Raw genomic sequence first — 17,012 nt, forward strand, 5'->3', positions numbered from 1 at the left:
GCCATGCAAGGGCATCAATGCGGGTCCCTGAGGTTTTAGGAAGCCCACACTGGTCACTTCTGCGGGTCTTCCATAGAGTTTGAAGAGAGGCCCTTTCTTGATAAATACCAATGCCATCCGGCCCCAGGGCTTGGCCTTTCTGCGCTCAGAGTTTCTTCTAGCCCTAACCCAGATTTCACAGTGCCCGGGGAACTGTGTCCGATAGTAGCCCTTCCTGGGACAAGCTTAATCCCTTTTAACAACTTGGAAATCACCTGCAGTCGGGAAGCGTCTTCGTGTGATTCTCCCCATGCTACCACCCAGCATCTGCGCAGCAGGAATTCCAAGGTACTGGTGGGATGGAGGAAGGGCAGGGCCGAGTAGAAGGAAGCCTGGCCGATAAGGAGCTACACAAACAGGACAGGAGGGTCTGGCAGGGAAAAGAGCTACCTGAGGTTACCTAGAGCTTTGATGTCCCAAAACCACACACCTCTGGACCCTTCGATGACCCAAAATCCCAGCTCTGGGAAAAGATGCGTTTTCTAGAGGCTCTTCCCAGCCCCCAGCTCAGGCCCCTCCATTCAGACCGGGAGACAGCAGCTCTGGAAGAAGCCAGACCAGGGGAGAAATGCGAGAATGTCCAGGGGACACAGGGTCTGCAGCCCCACATCCACCCTGCCCTCCTGCCTGCTGGCCACTCTGCCTCACCGCGGGACAGGGTGCCAGGCCAGCTTCTGCCTGCCAGGCACAGACCAGCTCCTGTCCCCGAGATGCAGGTCGTCATCCTGGGATGTGACTTGCTGTTGTTTTTAAAGTCCTGAACAAATGAATACAGCGAGAAGAGCACCAGGTTGCCAGGAAAAGTGCGTTTATTAGGAGGCTGCAAGGGAGGGGCACCGGCACTTCAGAGAGCTGGGCAAGCAGAGAAAGAAACAGACCCCATAAAGGAAAGGGCGGGCAGGGAAGGGTCTGTAGCGGGCAGGGTGGCTGGAGGCTCCTGGTACGTTTGCTGGCTGCCACGCAGGGGCTGCTCCCGCCATTCAACTTATGTTTTTGGGCTGCCTTTGTCGAAGGGATCCCAGCCAGCTCTGGAGCACCAGGCCCTGCATCCTTGCTGCTTTAGTGTCCCTGGGCCCTAGCGCACGAAGGAATTGCACGGCCCACAGCGCGGGCGAGGGACGCAAGGTGTGCAGGGGGCAGGGGGCGGGCAGGGGGTGCAGGGGTTGGCGACGCAGGGCCCGATGGACTTGCCGCACGCATTGGTCGTGGCACAGGGGTTGCAGGGCAGCCTGCGGACAAAGAAGGATGCAGAAAGGTGAGGTAGGGGGGCGCGGATCCTATGCCAGAGAGACCCCAAAAGCAGGATGCCTGCCAGGACTCAGCCTGACCTAGGGCAGGGAAGGCCTCATGCCCGCTGTGCAAATCAAGCATGTTGCTCATGCATTTCCTGCCATACAGCAGTGCCCACGGTGCCAGACAGAAGCTCTGCAGCTCTGACTTCTACCCCCGTCTGCCCACTGCTAGCTGGTGACCTTGGGCGTTACCTTCTCAAACTCTATTTTCCTTAGCTACAGGGTAGAAGAGGCCGGGCCCAGCCCGCCTGGTGGTAATAGGAGGCCAGATAAGGGTGTGCAGAGGGGTGAACCCTGCACCCAATAACCAGTACAGCCAGCCACACTCAGTGCATGTATCAAGCAATCCTTGCTGTCAAATAACTTCGTGTGTTTAACGATGGGCCTTTGTGCTCCCTAGGTCCAGCCTGGGCAGCACTGCTGGGAAGACACAGCTTCCTCTCCAAGGTAGGCAGGGCGGCAGAGTCCGGCTGAGCCTCCCACCCACGCAAGGGGGCCTCAGAAGTCACCGCCAGCGCCCTACTCACTTGCAGTCCTCGCTCTCCAGCAGCCCCCGGTACGTGTTGATCTCGCACTCCAGCCGCGCCCGCACGTCCAGCAGCACCTGGTACTCCTGGTTCTGCCGCTCCAGGTCACTCCGGATCTCCGCCAGCTGCGACTCCACGCTGCTGATCAGGCGCTGCACCTGCGCCAGCTGCGAGCCGTAGCGGGCCTCGCTCTCGTTCAGCGTGTTCTCCAGGGAGTTTCTCTGTGGGGGAAGAGAAGGTGTCAGGGGCCGCTCCCTCCAGGGTCCCTCCGGGGGCCTCCAGAGAAGTCCCAGCTTGGAGACCCAAGGGGATGCGCGGCCCAGAGGGCGCCAGGGCCGCCCCTGCGGGGCCTCCCGAGGCTGCCGGCAGGGCTGCCCCACACGCACCAGGTTGTGCTGGGCCTGCAGCTCGATCTCCAGGGCGTTGACCGTGCGTCTCAGCTCGATGATCTCCGCCTGGTAGGACTGCAGCTGCTCGGAGCTCGACACCACCTGCTTGTTCAGCTCCTCGGTCTGGAATAGCCAAGGGGGCCGGGCGGACACAGTGTCAGATGCTGCCTTCAGAGGCCTGGGGACCTGGGAGCTGCGTGGCCAGGAGCTCCGATGCCCACCTGTGTGGTGTACCACTCTTCCACCTCCCTGCGGTTGGTCTCCACCACAGCCTCGTAGGTGCTCCTGACTTCGTTGAGCACGCGGTTCAGGTCCACGGAGGGCGCAGCGTCCACCTCCACGTTGAGGCGGTCCCCGAGCTGGCAGCGCAGGGTGTTGACTTCCTGTGGAGGCATAAATGCCAGGGTTACCACCCTGAGTGAAGAATGGACCCTTGGAAAACACAATGCTTGGAGTGGATCCCACATTCATCAGCTCTGAGATATAGATATAGATAGATAGATAGATAGATATTCGGCCTTTGGGAGAAGAAGTGGCTTTGCACAGCGCCAGTGCAGCCATGAGGGACCCATGCTACAACTCCACGACAACTACCGCCAGTGCAGGTGCCCTGTCACCAGGGATGCTCGGACCCTGAGGGAAAGGATAGGGCCTGTGTGGGCACACAGACAGGTCTGCTGTCTCTCTCAGACTCTTCTGTCATCGTGAGGCTTTGGTGTTTTTAAAGAAAATGCATGAACACATCCTCCGCCTTTACTTCGCTGCTCTAAATCCACAAAGCTCCCCTTGACGTGGCTCAGGCATCTTCATCGCTCATCTGCGGTCTCACCTCCTCGTGGTTCCTCTTGAGGCAGAGCAGCTCCTCCTTCAGCGACTCCACCTGCGCCTCCAGGTCAGACTTGCACAGGGTCAGCTCGTCCAGGATCCGGCGCAGGCCGTTGATATCCGACTCTACCAGCTGCCGCAGGGACAGCTCCGTGTCGTACCTGTATGAGGTCAGGGTTAAAGCAGAAACTAACAGCCTTGCAAGACTCACAGGACTGATCCCTGATAACGCCCTGCTGCCTCCAAGGAGCAGACCTTGGCGGCAAATGCTCTGTCAAGACCTCATACTGGTCCCAAAATAAGCAGATTGATTTCAGTGCTCGTCTATTGCTCTGGTTCCTTCGCTTTGTCCCCCTCGATTCCCCATAGAATCCTGCACACCCGGTGGATTGAGGGGTTGCTCGGTAAAGCTTTGATCTCTCTCTTTACACCAGAGATAACAAAAAGAGGGAACGCTCGTGTGGACTGTGCAGAACTCACTTGGTCCGGAAGTCGTCTGCGGCCAGCTTGGCATTGTCGATCTGCACCGCCAGCCGGGCGTTCTCTGCCTTGTTGCAGAGGGTCTAGAGGGGAAGACATTGCTTAGTGAGATGGAAAAGAAATGTGAGACCATAAGATACTTCTTTTAAATGAAGGGAAAGGGAAAGGCTAGAATGCTGAGCACCTAGAGGCGAGGGCCCCTTCTGCACCCAGGGTGGGAATTGGCCCAGCTCCCCTAGCGGAAAGACGACAGCCAGGCCTCACCTTCTGCTGCAGCTCCTCGATGGTGCGGAAGTAGGACTGGTAGCTGGGGCACAGCAGGGGCTCCTGCTGCTGGTTCCGCTCCTGGATCTGCCTCTCCAGCTCCGCGTTCTCCCGCTCCAGCTCCCGCACCTTCTCCAGGTAGCTGGCCAGGCGGTCGTTCAGGAACTGCATGGTCTCCTTCTCGCTGCCGTTGAAGGAGCCCTCGCAGAACCAGTTGCAGTTGCCCACATTGGCGGGGATGTTGCAGGCCCCGGGCAGGGTGCAGCCGTGGCAGCTGGGGGGAATGCAGGGCCGGGAGGAGCAGCTGGTGCGGCAGCTCAGGTTGGGCAGGCAGCAGTTGTAGGGCATGGTGCTAGGGGAGTGAGGCACCCGGCCGAAGATGAATCCAAATTCTCCAAGCCGCAGCACTGTGGAGCTCCTTCTCTGGCCGTAATTTATACTTCTTCTCCAGAGGGTGTGGACACGGTATGTGATATCCTTTCTCTTTGTACTTCTTCGCGGATTTGCAGACGCCCTGTTCTTCAGTCTGTTATTTGCTTTCCTCAGAAGAGTCCCTTGTCCCATAAAATTCTTTACTTGGGCTTCTTGCGAAGTCAGGACTCTGTGTGGGCAATACACCCATGAAACCAGAGCTCTGTGGTAGATCTTCAAAAAGGCCAAGCCGTCCAGCCCTTGGTAATTAGGTGTTGGTCCATCCAGTGCTGCTCTTTGTATCACATAATCCTGCAGACCCATAATCACCCCATGTCCAGGCCCACCTGGCACTTCTTGGGAGAGACAAACTGGGTTGAGGAAGAACTGGTATTAAGTTTCAACACTCGACTCCCTTCCCCTCTGCTCCCACAGGAGTCTCTAATTGAAGCAGCACCCAGGCTGGAGAGGGTGATGGCGGTAAGGGTTAGGACTGATGTGGGCTGGGGAAGAAATGGTGTGTGCTCTAGGGCCCCCTGTTATCACTTACGACAATTGCCAACAAGAGGCCTTTAAAAGCAAAGGCTCTGATCAATTTGAGAGCAGAAAAGTTCCCGGAAGAAGAGACAATTTTTGACAAAAGACTCAGAAGTACACACTCAGCAGTCGTGTAAATGCATTAAAGCGTCCCAGAAAAGCGTCTGGAGGCCGACACGAGTAAGGAAGTGTTGATCGCTCGTTCCCACTGGGTCTCTGTCTCACCCCAACAGTGAGCGGGCCCATCGGGGAAGTCCAGGGAGAGCCCAGAGGGGCCTGCACAGGCGTGACATCGTTTGACTTGCACCGTCACGTGAATTGACGTGATATCCATAATGTGCCCGTGCCAGGTCTAACGCTCACCACTGTGTTTAAGTTTGCAGTTAAACCTTCTAACATTTCCCCAACTCTCACAGGGATATGACACAGGAAAATGATGTTCCCTGCGCTTCACTGGGCATCCCAGCCCCAGCCCCGCTGGCTCAAGTGCACTGCTGTCAGAATCAGAAACATGAAGCTCTGCACCAGAGCAGGGCTGTCGCTATACCACTGAGTCCCAGGGTCTGGGTCCCAGGAAAAGAGATGCTGAGCTGCCGCAGCAGGGGATTTTGCAAGGCCAGCTGGAGTTGATTTGGGAGGTGAGGAGAGGCGGAGGATCTGAGGAAGAGGCGGCCCGAGCCAGGGATGTATAAAAGCTACATAATTACAGGCACCGCTGGGTACCACCTGTGCCTCCGGAGCGGCTCCCAGCCTCCACTGCGGCCTGGGCTGCAGACAGGGCTGCCACCTCCTGAGGACTTATGGGCTTCCTTCTCCCAGGATCTCTCGTGGTCATATTCCTGTGGCCTCAGTCAGCGCCCCAGATAAAAGGTCTTGCGCCCGCCCTGCGCAAGCCCATTATCACCACTTATTAGGATGCCATTCGGATGAAAAGCCCCACCACACTACAAAGGAGCCCTGGACTTGCAATAAAATCAAATTGTCTTTGTTTTCCTCCAACACAAGGAAAGGGGAGACACAGGCAGGCCTGGCGGCAGGTGCCACCAAGAGGCTCCAGTCAACAGATGCAAGACCAGGCAGCGGCCGGCAGCGGGGAGCTCCTGTCTCCTCCCATCCACCCGCCCAAGATGAACGGGGATGAGGCTGCATCCAAAGCACAGCCCTCCCTCTGGGGACCTGCAGGGCCCCTGCTTCTTTCCAGCTGTCTTCGTCTTCCTCCACCTGTCTTCGTCTCCACGTCTCCCTGAGCACAGACTAGATGCCAGCAGCCTTCTCCAACCACCGAGGTCTTCTCCACCAGCTGCCCAGTGTGGCCTTGTGCCGGCTTTAGATTAGACACTAAATCTGAGAAGAATCAAGCAATTGTTTGCTGGGAAAGCAAAAACAGAACTTCCGACAAAGCAGAGAGTTCAGAGACGTGGAGAGAGGGCTGGGGAGCGGGAGAGGTGTTTCAGGAGAGAAGGACACAGAGGCGAGGAAGAAATTTGAATCCAGTGAAGCCAGTCCTCTGCAGAGGGGCTAAGCTGGACAGCAAAGCTGAGAAGCCCCTGAGACACGCTGAGCTGACGACAGCTGGGCCTGCCAGGGTCCTGTGGCTGTAAAGGACCTCACGCATGAGTGACCCGTGGACTATGACCTAGGACCACACGCCAACCCCTAGACGCTCCTGATTTCCTGCTGCCTGCCCGCGGAGAGGAAATGGCACACGCCATCGGGCGGAGGCTGCGGAAGCCCAGCCGGTGAGTACACACGGGCTGCCCTCACTTGTGACTGATCCTGGCCTCTTTCTGGGGCTTCCAAAATCAACAGATGTGAGCAAATTTGCTGAGTTCATGGGGGACGTGGGACTCCAGGGCAGTGAGGTCCCCAGGACCGCACATGGGGTAGAAGTAGACTTAGTGCACTTTCTCAATTCCTGCATTGGAATATTTGCAAGATTTATTATTTCCAGAGAAATCGAGAGAAATCGAGCCATCAACAGGCTGTCGAACCCACACTTCTTTATCTGGTTCAAAGTGGGCCGGGGCACATTGATGAGGAAGCTTCTCCATGCTGGGCACAGACCTGAAACAAGAATCGCAGTTCTATAAAGGACTAGCCGCTTACGATTAAGACAGGTGAACAGAGTCCCTAATATATACACAAAATAGCCAAAGGGTAAGGGGACAAGCTGTTCAAAAGATGTGAGATGGGCATTTGGAAATACACTTGTTTTTAAAGCAATTACAAATTTCCACCTATGCCACTGAAGGCAGCAGTCATGTGTGGAACATGTGCAGCGTGTCTGACGCGGTCCCGGGGCAGGGGACATAGTGGGGAGGGGGCACAGCACAACTCTTGGACCTGCTGTGCAGAAAACGTGGTATAGTTTCACTGGGCTCTCAACGCCCTAAATTTCCTTCCCTCTCCTCCCCACCCTGGCTTCTTCCCAAACTCCTCCCGCCCCCAGCTCCAGTCCAGCCTCTGCTGGGGGACAGGGATAAAGCCATGTGACCATAACCCCCGCTTCTGAAAGGAGGTGTACCTGCGCCCCATCCTTCCCATGACTCGAAGGCAGGGCTCAGCAACCTGAGCTCATTGGAATCAGAACACCCTTAAGAACCTTTCCCCCAGGCAGTCCCCAGTAAGCAGTTACTGGAACTCTGGTTCTTATTGCTCTGGGGACCACCGGCTGGGCGGTGGCAGTGGCTATACATCAGCCCCGTGGCCTCCCCCGAGGTATGTTTTTAAGAGGTGCAAAGGTGCTCAGCAGGTTCAGTGGGAGAGGCTACGCCAGGGAGGTGGCAGGGGCGGAGGAGGGGAGACTGCAGTGCCAACCAAGCCTGTGAGAAGGGGAAATAGAAAAGAAAAGAGGGTGGAAACAGAGGTGGCTCCGGCACCGGCCAGGAGCAGAGAGACCCAGCTCTGCCCCTCCACACCAGGGACAGCTCCCGGGTGGGCCCGTGGGAGGCTACTGTGTGCCCCTGAGGCAGCTCGGAGAGGCGGTCCGAGGCCAGGGGAAGAAAGAGGAGGGCAGCCAGGCGGGTCGGGCACAATAACCAGAATAAAGGGGAAGCCTCAGCTGAGGAAGGCCCGGGGAAAGCCCCGCCTGAAGTGGTGCTTGTGGGCGGAGGGGAGGGTGCAGGATCCGGACGCCTGGAAGATGACTCAGGAAGCGCCCAGGCTGGGAGTGCGGTGCATGAGACCCACCCCAGCGTTTGAGGGGGGCTGAGTGCAAAGTCCCGACAGATGGCCCTTCGCCAAGGCAGCCGGGTCAGGGGAAAAGCAATGGGCTGGAAACAAGAGGGCGCAGGCTGTGGAGCTGCTGGGACCCTGAAGGTCATCTCGCTGTCTCCCTGAGTCGGAGCTCCTCCCTCCGCACGGTGGGGATGGTGCTGCCGGCCCTGCCTCTCCTGCGGCATTTGGGCTCACGCTTTGTAGATGGCAGAACAAGATTTCTGTTCTCTTCTTCAAAAGACACAGTGGTCTTGGCAGGGGCGGAGGTGGACAAAACCTTGGCGATTCCCAGTCATTACCGTCGCCAGGGACTCTACAGCAGCACAGAGAGCGCTCATGGCTCGTTCATCCGCAGTGGCATGAATTCCCGGGAACGGTTCCCGTAACAGGATGGGTCTGGTGTCCTTCAAGGAAGGGAACCCAAACGATGGGATAATTATGACCGTGCCACCCCACTGACAACAGCGTGAGACTTGGCTTCTGTAGCGCAGCGGCTAAGGGCACGGCTGCTGGACAAAGCCACACAACTCTGAGTGCTGGCTTCACCACCCAGGAGCCTCGCGGCCTTGCGTGTGTTCCTCAGCCTGCCTGAGCCCCGACTCCTCGTCTACAAAAATGGGGAAAGGATAGCATTGATTCCGGGGATTGCTGTAAGCGTGAAATGGGTTTACATAATCTGGGTTTACGTAAAATGGGTTTACGTAGCTCAGCCTCCCTGTAATCTGTGCACGGCTCCCAGGAAGAGCTCAGCCGGCATTCTCCAATGTCAGTGACGAAGGCGGTGATGACAGTCACGATGCTGGTGTGGGTGAGGATCCTGATGACCTGCTGGTGTCCAGAGAAGAGCCTCGTGCTCTTTTCACCCTCACCCTAGGTGTAACCACCCCCCCGTGCCCGGCGTCTCTTCTCTCATAACACGCGCAGAGGGTGCACTCCTCATCTTCCCACGAGAAGCCCCAGAGCCTTGGGTGTGGACTGCAGGGGCCCAGGTCAACCGCCCTGGGCCCCTGTCCCCCGGGCCCCAAGAGCACCCTTCTACCCAGGAGTGACTCACCCCTCCCTCCCCCTGAAGTGGGAAGAACCCTGCTTGCCGACTCTGTCCTGGTGCAAGAATAAGTGGGTTTATTTTGTTAGGCAGCTTTGAACTTGCTGGATGAAAGGAGCTACTTAAGTACAGAGGAGGGTGTTTGGGCCAGGTGCTAAATTAGAACTGAGCTGGATCGCTTTATTTTTACTGAGACCTGCTCTTGCGTCACCTGTGCCCAAGCACTGCACCACCTGGGAGCAAAGTCACAGCGGCGAGGAGGGAGGGCATGGCACCCTCTGACCCTTCTGGATGGATATCCTGTGACCCCAGCAAATCAGCCCTGTCCACGGGGACAGCAACTCACACCAGGCTGAGGGACAGAGCAACAGAAGGCAGAACAACTGGGTTCTCAGTGAGGCTCCTCCCTGCCCGGTCACACCTGCACCAGCGCTGTGTTCGCAGAGCAAGCTGCCAGGACCCAGGCAGTCCCAGAGCAGAGAGGGAAGGCAAAGCCAGCTCCTAAGTTTGCTTTTGGGTCTCCACTTCCACATGTGTGGTTTCACAGGTGAATGAGACCTAGACGGCAGGGCGCCTGGAGTGTGGGGTTGGAGCACCCTCTCCTACCACGGCATCCTGCCTGTCAAGGCGGGGTACTCTCCCCAGCACCCCCACCAGAGGGTCAGAAAGCCTCAGCCTGAATGTGTCCCAGGAGGGGAACCTTGCTGCTCCTCATCCTTGGCCGCTGTGATGGTAAATCCTAGACCTGTGCTGGGGCTCAGCCAGGGCTCTCTACACAGAGCTGCTGGGTGACACAGCTGTGGCCGGCAAGTGCCAACCAAGGAACAAGCTTCCAACCTGGTTCAGAGAGACCAGAGTACAAGTGTTGACCCAGCCCTGGCTGAGGAGAGAGTCGTTACATCTAGATGTCCCCCAAGAGTTCACGCGCTCGCGGCAGGACTTTTGCAAGGTGATTGGATTCTGGCATTCACCTGACTTACTGGCAGGAAGCGGGGCCTGATTGGAAGATGGGGTCACTAGGGGCATGGCCTGGAAGTGTTCGTCTCCCTCCACGGCTCCTCCCCGCTCTCTCTGCTTCCTGGCTGCCATAAGGTGAGCAGTTCTTCTCCACCAGGCCCCGTGCCATGCTGCTCCACCTTGGAGCCAACTGACCAAGGGCTGAAATATGAACCAAAATAAACCTCTGCATTTTATTTATGGGTGTTCAGTTTTCATCATAAAGAAATGATAAAGGAGCAGATAGACAGCTACCTACATTTAAACCTTATATAATGTTTACATGTACTGAAACATCAGGTGTTACCCATAAATATGCAAAATGTGTTTTTTTAATTTTTATCAGTCCATGTTGGCAGTACACAGTGATTGCATTCATCATGAAGAGTTAGTTAGCATGTGTATTTCACACAGAGTGACTCTATTTATTGTCCTCCTCCACCCCCCTTACCTCCTCCCTGTACCTCTTGGTTTCCTCCCATTTGCAAAATATCTATCTGTCTGTTTCCTATGTTATGTTTTTTTTTTTATTTTGTGCTAAAACACAGATATTTTGGGTTTCTCTCATAAGCTATGCAATATCTAAGCTTGTGCATTTGATTTATTCACTTAACATTTTGGTCTCACGGTACATCCATTTTCCTACAAATGACTCAAATTTATCCTTTATAGCAGAGTATTGTAGCACTCCATTGTTTATAAATACTACGTTTTATTCATCCATTCATCTGTTGGTGGGCATAAAGGCTGCTTCCAAGGGTTAGATATTATGAGTTATAGAGCTATAAACATGGGTATGCATGGTTCACTGTGATACAATGTCTTTAACATAGTGGGAAATATACCTACAAGGGGAATAGCTGCATCAGATGGAATTTCTATACAGTAAGTCCCTGACTTACGAACATTCGAGTTGTGAACTTTCACAGCTATACTGTATAATACTTCGTCAGCTTACCAATGTATCTGACTTACAAACGCTTCTCCCGGAATAGAACTTGATCACAAGTCGAGGACTAACTGTTTTTAGCTTTCTGAGAAATGTCCATACTGGTTTCCACTGTGGTTGTGCTGTTTTACAATCCCACCAACAAAGCAAAAGGGCTCCTTTCTCCTGGCAACCTTGCCAGCATTTGCTACTGTTTGACTTCTTGATGATGAATTCTTTCTGCACATGGAATCCCGGTGTTGTTTTAATTTGCATTTCTCTGATAGCCAGGGATAGTGAACATTTTATCATGTATTAGACATCTGTACTACTTCTTCTGAGAGGGGACTATTCATTTCAGTTGTCCACTTTTTGATTGGGTCTTTTATTGGGGGGGAGTTAATCTTTCTTATCATCAGTTTATTGGGGTTACTAGGTTCCTTGCATGGCACATCTTTATTCTACTTATTTCCCCTTCCGACCCTGCACAACCCCCCACCCCTTTTCCCTTGGCCCACTTCTCTGTTGCAAGAGATTCATCCCTTGTCCCGTTCTACCATCCTTTGTTATTCCCTCTATACTCTGCCTCACTCAAATGACAGTTACTGTACAGTATTTAAGCTTGTGTGAGTTGCTTTTGTTGATGGGCAGAAGCTTTTTGATTTGACACGATTGCGTATATTGATACTGCATGTTATTTCTTGTGCAGCCAGGGTTCAGGTGAAAAAGTCCTTGCCCACCCTTGTGTCTTTAAGAGTTCTACCAAATTTATTTCCCAGAAGACTATTTCTGTTTCAACATTTGGATCTTTGATCTATTTTGATTTTATTTTAGTATGTGGAGAGATATACGGGTCTAGATTCCACCTTGTGCATGTGTATAGCCAGTTTCGCATCACCAGTATTAAAGAGGCTGTCTTTGCAGGGCATGGTGGTGCACAGCTGTAATCCCAGCACTTGGGAGGCTGAAGCAGGAGGAAGGCTGTGAGTTGGAGGCAAGCCTAGGCTACTTAGTGGGTTCAAGGCCAGCCTGGACTACATAGGGAGACCCTGTCTCAAAACAAAGTTAGAAAAAAAAGAGGCTGTCTTTCCTCCAGCATACGCTTTTTGGATTCTTTATCAAAGATCAGATAGCTGAATGTGCTGTGGTTGTTTTGCTCCTCTGTTCTACTCCATCCATCTACAAGTCCCCTTTTGTGCCAGTACTGTGCTGTCGATATCACGGTAGCTTTATAATATAACATGAAATCTGGGAGTATGATGCCTCCTGCTTTGCTCTTATTGCTCAGGATTGCTTTTGCTGTTCTGGATCTTTTCTGGCTTCACATGAATTTTAGGGTTTTCTCAATGCTGTGAGGAATGCTATTGGTATGTTGATTGAGACTGTGTTAAATTCGTACATCAGTTTTGGAAATGTGGCCATTTTTACTACATTGATTCTGCCTATCCAGGAACAGGGGTTATATTTCCATTTTCTGATGTCCTCTTTGATCTTTTTCAAAGTACTATGGTTTTCATTGTAGTGATCTTTCATTCCCTTAGTTTAATTCCTAAGTATTTAGTTTTTCTTGACACTATTGTGAATGGTACTGTTTTCCTAATTTCTTTCTCACTGGGTTTATTATGGATGTACAGGAGCACTATTGATTTTTGTATGTTGATTTTTGTATCCTGCTACAGTGCTGACTTTGGTTATCAACTCTAGGAGTCTCTTGGTGGAGTCTTTGGGTCTTCCGTTGCAACAGCAAGCAAAAACACCAAAACAACACCCAAGATTTGGAGACAGATTTATTTACATCAATAGGCACTGATCAGGATCACTCCCAGAATATCAGGCCCTGATCTCTGGCAGTCTAGGGCTTATATTGGATAAGCAAGCAGGAAGTACTGAGGCAGAAGGACTTGTCAATTGTGGATTGGCTTATATAATGTGCATCATAGTGACCAGCTATGCATCACAGTGACCAGCTGTTTCTAAGAGACAGAAGCAACTGGAACTGGAACAGGAACTATTACCTGGGCAACTAACAAACTGAAGTATACTGGCTGTGGGGGGCATTTTCTGCTACAATTCCTCCTTGTTTAGTTGCCCTGGAAAATATTGGCTGGGCATATTACATATAACCTTCTGAGACAAGTCCCAAATAGAATTTAGGCCTGTCTGTTCTATAACATTACTCTGGCAAGGTAGTGAGGAAGTTACTCTGACCTAGGAGAGTGTCCAATGTGCCTTAGATGTGCATCAAATCTTGGTCAAGTGTTTGATTGATTATTCTATTCTCTTTGGTGCAACTATCTATACAGGTTAAGGCAAAAAAGAAAAAGAAAAACAGCTTGAAGGGGATGGGGAAGCAAGAACTGGGGTAAGCAGAGTCCAGGTCAGTTAACAAACACAAAAATCAAGGGAGATAGGTATGGAGCAATCCCGTGAAGGATGTCCTCAGGCCTCAGTTATGTGTGTGTTGTCTCTTCAGAGAGAGCCTCAGAGGAGCTGTCCAGGTAAACTTTTCAGTGGATCTTAGAATTTCTGAAACTTGTAGAGGTAATTAATATGTACCTGGGCTTTATGTGTATACAAGAGTGTCCACAGATAGAGCTGCTCTTTTAACCAGTTACAAACTTTATATAGTTTTTATTTAATCTAGCTTTTGAGTTACCTCTGCTACAAATGCAGGCCCATTATTGCTGCCAATGATCAAGTTTAGGCCATATCTAGGGATGATTTTTTTTACAGGAGGACCCTACAAACTTCTATTGTCTTCTCAGTATGGGTAAGAATGAAAGGTTGGGGCCAGGGACACAGACACTGAAGCCTGAGCTGGCTGCCTGATGCCAGCAGAGATTTGAACTTGCAGAAAAATGGTAGTGGCAGGTCTGGCTCTGATCTTCTGGGAATGCCAGGTTTTTAGTCAGTTGTATCCCTGGAGGGAGCTTAGGCCTCTGTACAGGATTATTTTGCACCAGTGGTAGCAGGTTTCCAAACAGCAGTTTGCTGTACAGATAATCCTTGCAGGAGAGATTTGGCCAAAATAGTTTTGTCCTAATAGAGCTACTTCCATCTGTAAGCAGGGTGTGCTCAGCATCTGTCAGGGGGTCCTTTTTTTAGAACAGTTCATCCCAGTACAGCATGTGGCACCTGGACACTTAGGTCTCAGTCTAAGATGAGCTTGTCAGCTTTCTTGATCAGAAAGACAGTGGATGTTAGAGCATGGAGACAAACGGGAGAGGCAGCCCTTAGAGGCCATTGAGTGCTCCCCCCCAGGACTGACAGTCTGAGTAAGCATCACTGAACCTCTGGAAGGTTGAGTCCAGGTCAGTCAGAGTCTTTCCATTTAAAGGCAGAGAGGGGCTGGTTGACACAAGCCAATCAAAGGCAGAAAAAGGCATTTTTTTTAGGTCCAGGCAGGTGTACCAGCAGGCTGTGGATGGCGGAAGACTAAGGTAATACATACAGAGGGCAATCATGGTGGCACTGGCAGTGGTCTTGAACTGGCTTTACAGGCAGGAAAGATATACTGTTTGATGCATGTAGGAGTTGCCTTGGGACAGAGCTCAATCACCAAAGGGGCATGATTGATAGCAAACCCCAGGGATGAGTCCTTTGTCCATACTTCCAGAAATGAGTCTCTCAAAATTTTAGGGTTATGATTATCAGGCATTTCAGGCTGATGTAGGTGCTATTCTTCCTCTCAGGGTACAATCAGAGTCATATTAAGTCCAGGACAGAGGACCCGAGTGTCAGGGAGGCTGGTCACATCCCAGGAGAGGTATATGACCCTCAAGCGTGTACAGGAATTCATGTTTGATAAAGCGTCCATCAGTGTCACAGGATCTGCTTTGGCAGAATTTCCTTTCAGTGGGGGCTCCAGTGGATAACATCCTTAACTTTAGACATGTGTGTTGGCTTCTTGCTCCCTCTTTGAGGTCTGCCAGGAGAGCAGTGTGGTACTGATCTAAGGCTTCATAGCCTTCTGTCACATTACAGTTCCCATTTGGACACATTCAGAGGAGAACTGTGTTCACTCAAGCATCAGGATCAACCATAGTAGCAGGGACTTTTGACTTTAACCAGGCTTGGGACCCATCTAAAGTACAGCATCATTCTTCAGTATTAGCAGGAGGCTGTGGTGCAGGCTGAGCAGCTTGGGGTGGGTGAACGTAAGGAGCAGGCAGGTTGGACTTGGGTTCTTCAGGCAGAACAGAGTAAAGATTTTCTGGCTTGGGCTGAATCTGAGAGCCTCTCAGATGGCTGTGTGGGTTTGTTTGGTGATGAGGATGGCTTCCTTGTTGTGTAGGACACAGGTGTGGAGTCAAGGTGGAAGAGGTTTTAACCCCTTATGGCAATTGAGTCCAGGTGAGCTGACCTTTAATCTCAGGAGTGTCCCAGTTGAAGGGGCTTATGGGAAGTCATATTTTCTACATTGCTGAAAACACAGAGATCTTGCCAGAGGTGATTAACAGTCTATCAGGCTGATGTGTGGCTGGATGCCTGTTTGTGTTTTCTGTGACATCTGATAGCAATGAGGATTGTGGTGAGGCAGCATGGTTGATGCCCAGTCCCAGAGGCAAGTCTTTAGTCTATACTTCCTGGAGGAGAGTTTTCAGAACTTCAGCATTGCAGTTATCTGTTTCAGGCTGATGCAGGCATCATCTTGTTCTCTGGGAACAGTCAAAGTTGAAATTGCAGGGCTAAATGAGAGGGAGGCTGACTGGCTTGGTGTGAAGGAGATATCCTCCCAGGCTGTAAGTTTGTGCATGGCAGAAGGAGTTAAAGAAGGCAGGAGTCCCACATGTCCCAGTGATGGTAAATTTTTGACAGAGGGAACTTTTGAAGGCAGAGAGTTCTGTTCCACTGTCTACCAGGAAAGTCACAGGTTTGCCCTGACTTTTGCAATGACCATGGGCTCCCAGGGGCCTAATCTGATAGAGCTCAGTCTGTCCAGTCTATTCAGGCCTGACAGGGTGCAACTCATTTGTCAGGGCTGACAGTCCAATTTGCCTCAGTCAAAATGTGCAACTCAGAAGAAATCACTGACAGTCATCTCAGCTGAACATTAGATGACGCCATCTGACCGCGACAGGTGTGACTTGCGGTGGGAGGCTCTGTGGCTGAACGCAGGCAATGAACTGGAACTGGTTCAGTTGGCTGGAAGTAGACGAGTCCGGCGTGGGGAGTGAAGCTATAGGTGTTGGCAGCAACTGTGGCAGCCAACAAGGGTGCCAAGGTGGGATTCTCAGGCAGAATGGGCCTCTTTTGCCTTTTGATTTTCTTTGAGATGCAGGGAGCAGTTTGGTTTCATTTTTAACTCTGTAAAAGCCCTTTTCCTGCAGTCAGGGACTGTGGGTTTTGACTAATTAGTTTCCATCACTGATTTCCTACGTGAGTGTTTTGTAACCTTGAACAATGGTGCAAAAGACAAAGGGTGGGTGCCCCTAAGAGAGATCTCTCAGATGCACGCCTGACTGCACCCCTCACAGGGACTTAGGCGAGACTCGGCTAAGGAGGGTGCGAGGCCTCCATTATGCCATATGTCGATCACCATGGAACCGCAGGTGAGGGCCCAGTCAGCCATGGTGACCAGTGCTTCCTAGTCCTGGTGCACAGATGGAGCAGCCTGTTGCTTACACTGACCATTCCACTCACTCACACATTCATTCAGCAGACACTCAGAGGTTAAGCATTCCAACCTCTCTTCCCTTGAGGGTGGCCTTAACTAACAAGGGTTGATCAAGCTCTTCCTCTGCTCGAACTGAACAGGGCTGACGGACTGACTAACTGGGGTGCCCCTTGGGGTCTTACCAGAATCAGGCAGGCAGACAGACAGACTGTGTCCTCCTCCCGTTGGGGTCCAATGTGAGCCACCCGAGTGAGGAACCAGGACCAGGAATCCTCCTCCAGACCTCCGAGGGGACTTGAGAAATCTCGAGGGTATACCTTCCTGTCAGGACCTGGAGAGGTCCTTGCTCCATCTGCGAGGGACGTGACCAATAACCAAAGAGGTCAGTACAACTGATCTTCCTGGCAATGCACCAGATGCAATAGCAAGCAGAAACACCAAAATGA

The 17,012-nt window shown here is 52.2% G+C and overlaps 1 protein-coding gene across 1 annotated transcript; it reads right to left on the bottom strand.

Moving 5' to 3' along the window:
• Nucleotides 1-830: 830 nt before the first annotated feature.
• LOC102028605 (keratin, type I cuticular Ha1) lies at nucleotides 831-4,206 on the bottom strand. The gene is made up of 7 exons (XM_005394400.2): nucleotides 3,817-4,206; nucleotides 3,553-3,635; nucleotides 3,077-3,233; nucleotides 2,469-2,630; nucleotides 2,245-2,370; nucleotides 1,859-2,079; nucleotides 831-1,268 (listed from the first exon to the last, which is right to left on the bottom strand). The coding sequence occupies exons 1-7, from the start codon at nucleotides 4,162-4,164 to the stop codon at nucleotides 1,115-1,117; spliced, it is 1,251 nt and encodes a 416-aa protein (XP_005394457.1). The 5' UTR covers nucleotides 4,165-4,206; the 3' UTR covers nucleotides 831-1,114.
• Nucleotides 4,207-17,012: the final 12,806 nt, after the last annotated feature.

Source organism: Chinchilla lanigera, unplaced genomic scaffold (assembly GCF_000276665.1).
Source record: "Chinchilla lanigera isolate Chin_1 unplaced genomic scaffold, ChiLan1.0 scaffold00050, whole genome shotgun sequence".
In the NCBI taxonomy this organism is placed as follows: Eukaryota; Metazoa; Chordata; class Mammalia; order Rodentia; family Chinchillidae; genus Chinchilla; species Chinchilla lanigera.

Bases quoted from the DNA above. Each gene is read 5' to 3' on its own strand.
- LOC102028605 (XM_005394400.2), bottom strand. From the start codon at position 4,164: ATGCCCTACAACTGCTGCCTGCCCAACCTGAGCTGCCGCACCAGCTGC. The intron at 3,636-3,816 runs GTGAGGCCTGGC...CTTCCCCTCTAG, and splicing joins TCGAGGAGCTGCAGCAGAAG to ACCCTCTGCAACAAGGCAGA. The intron at 2,080-2,244 runs GTGCGTGTGGGG...CTTCCCCCACAG, and splicing joins TGCAGGCCCAGCACAACCTG to AGAAACTCCCTGGAGAACAC.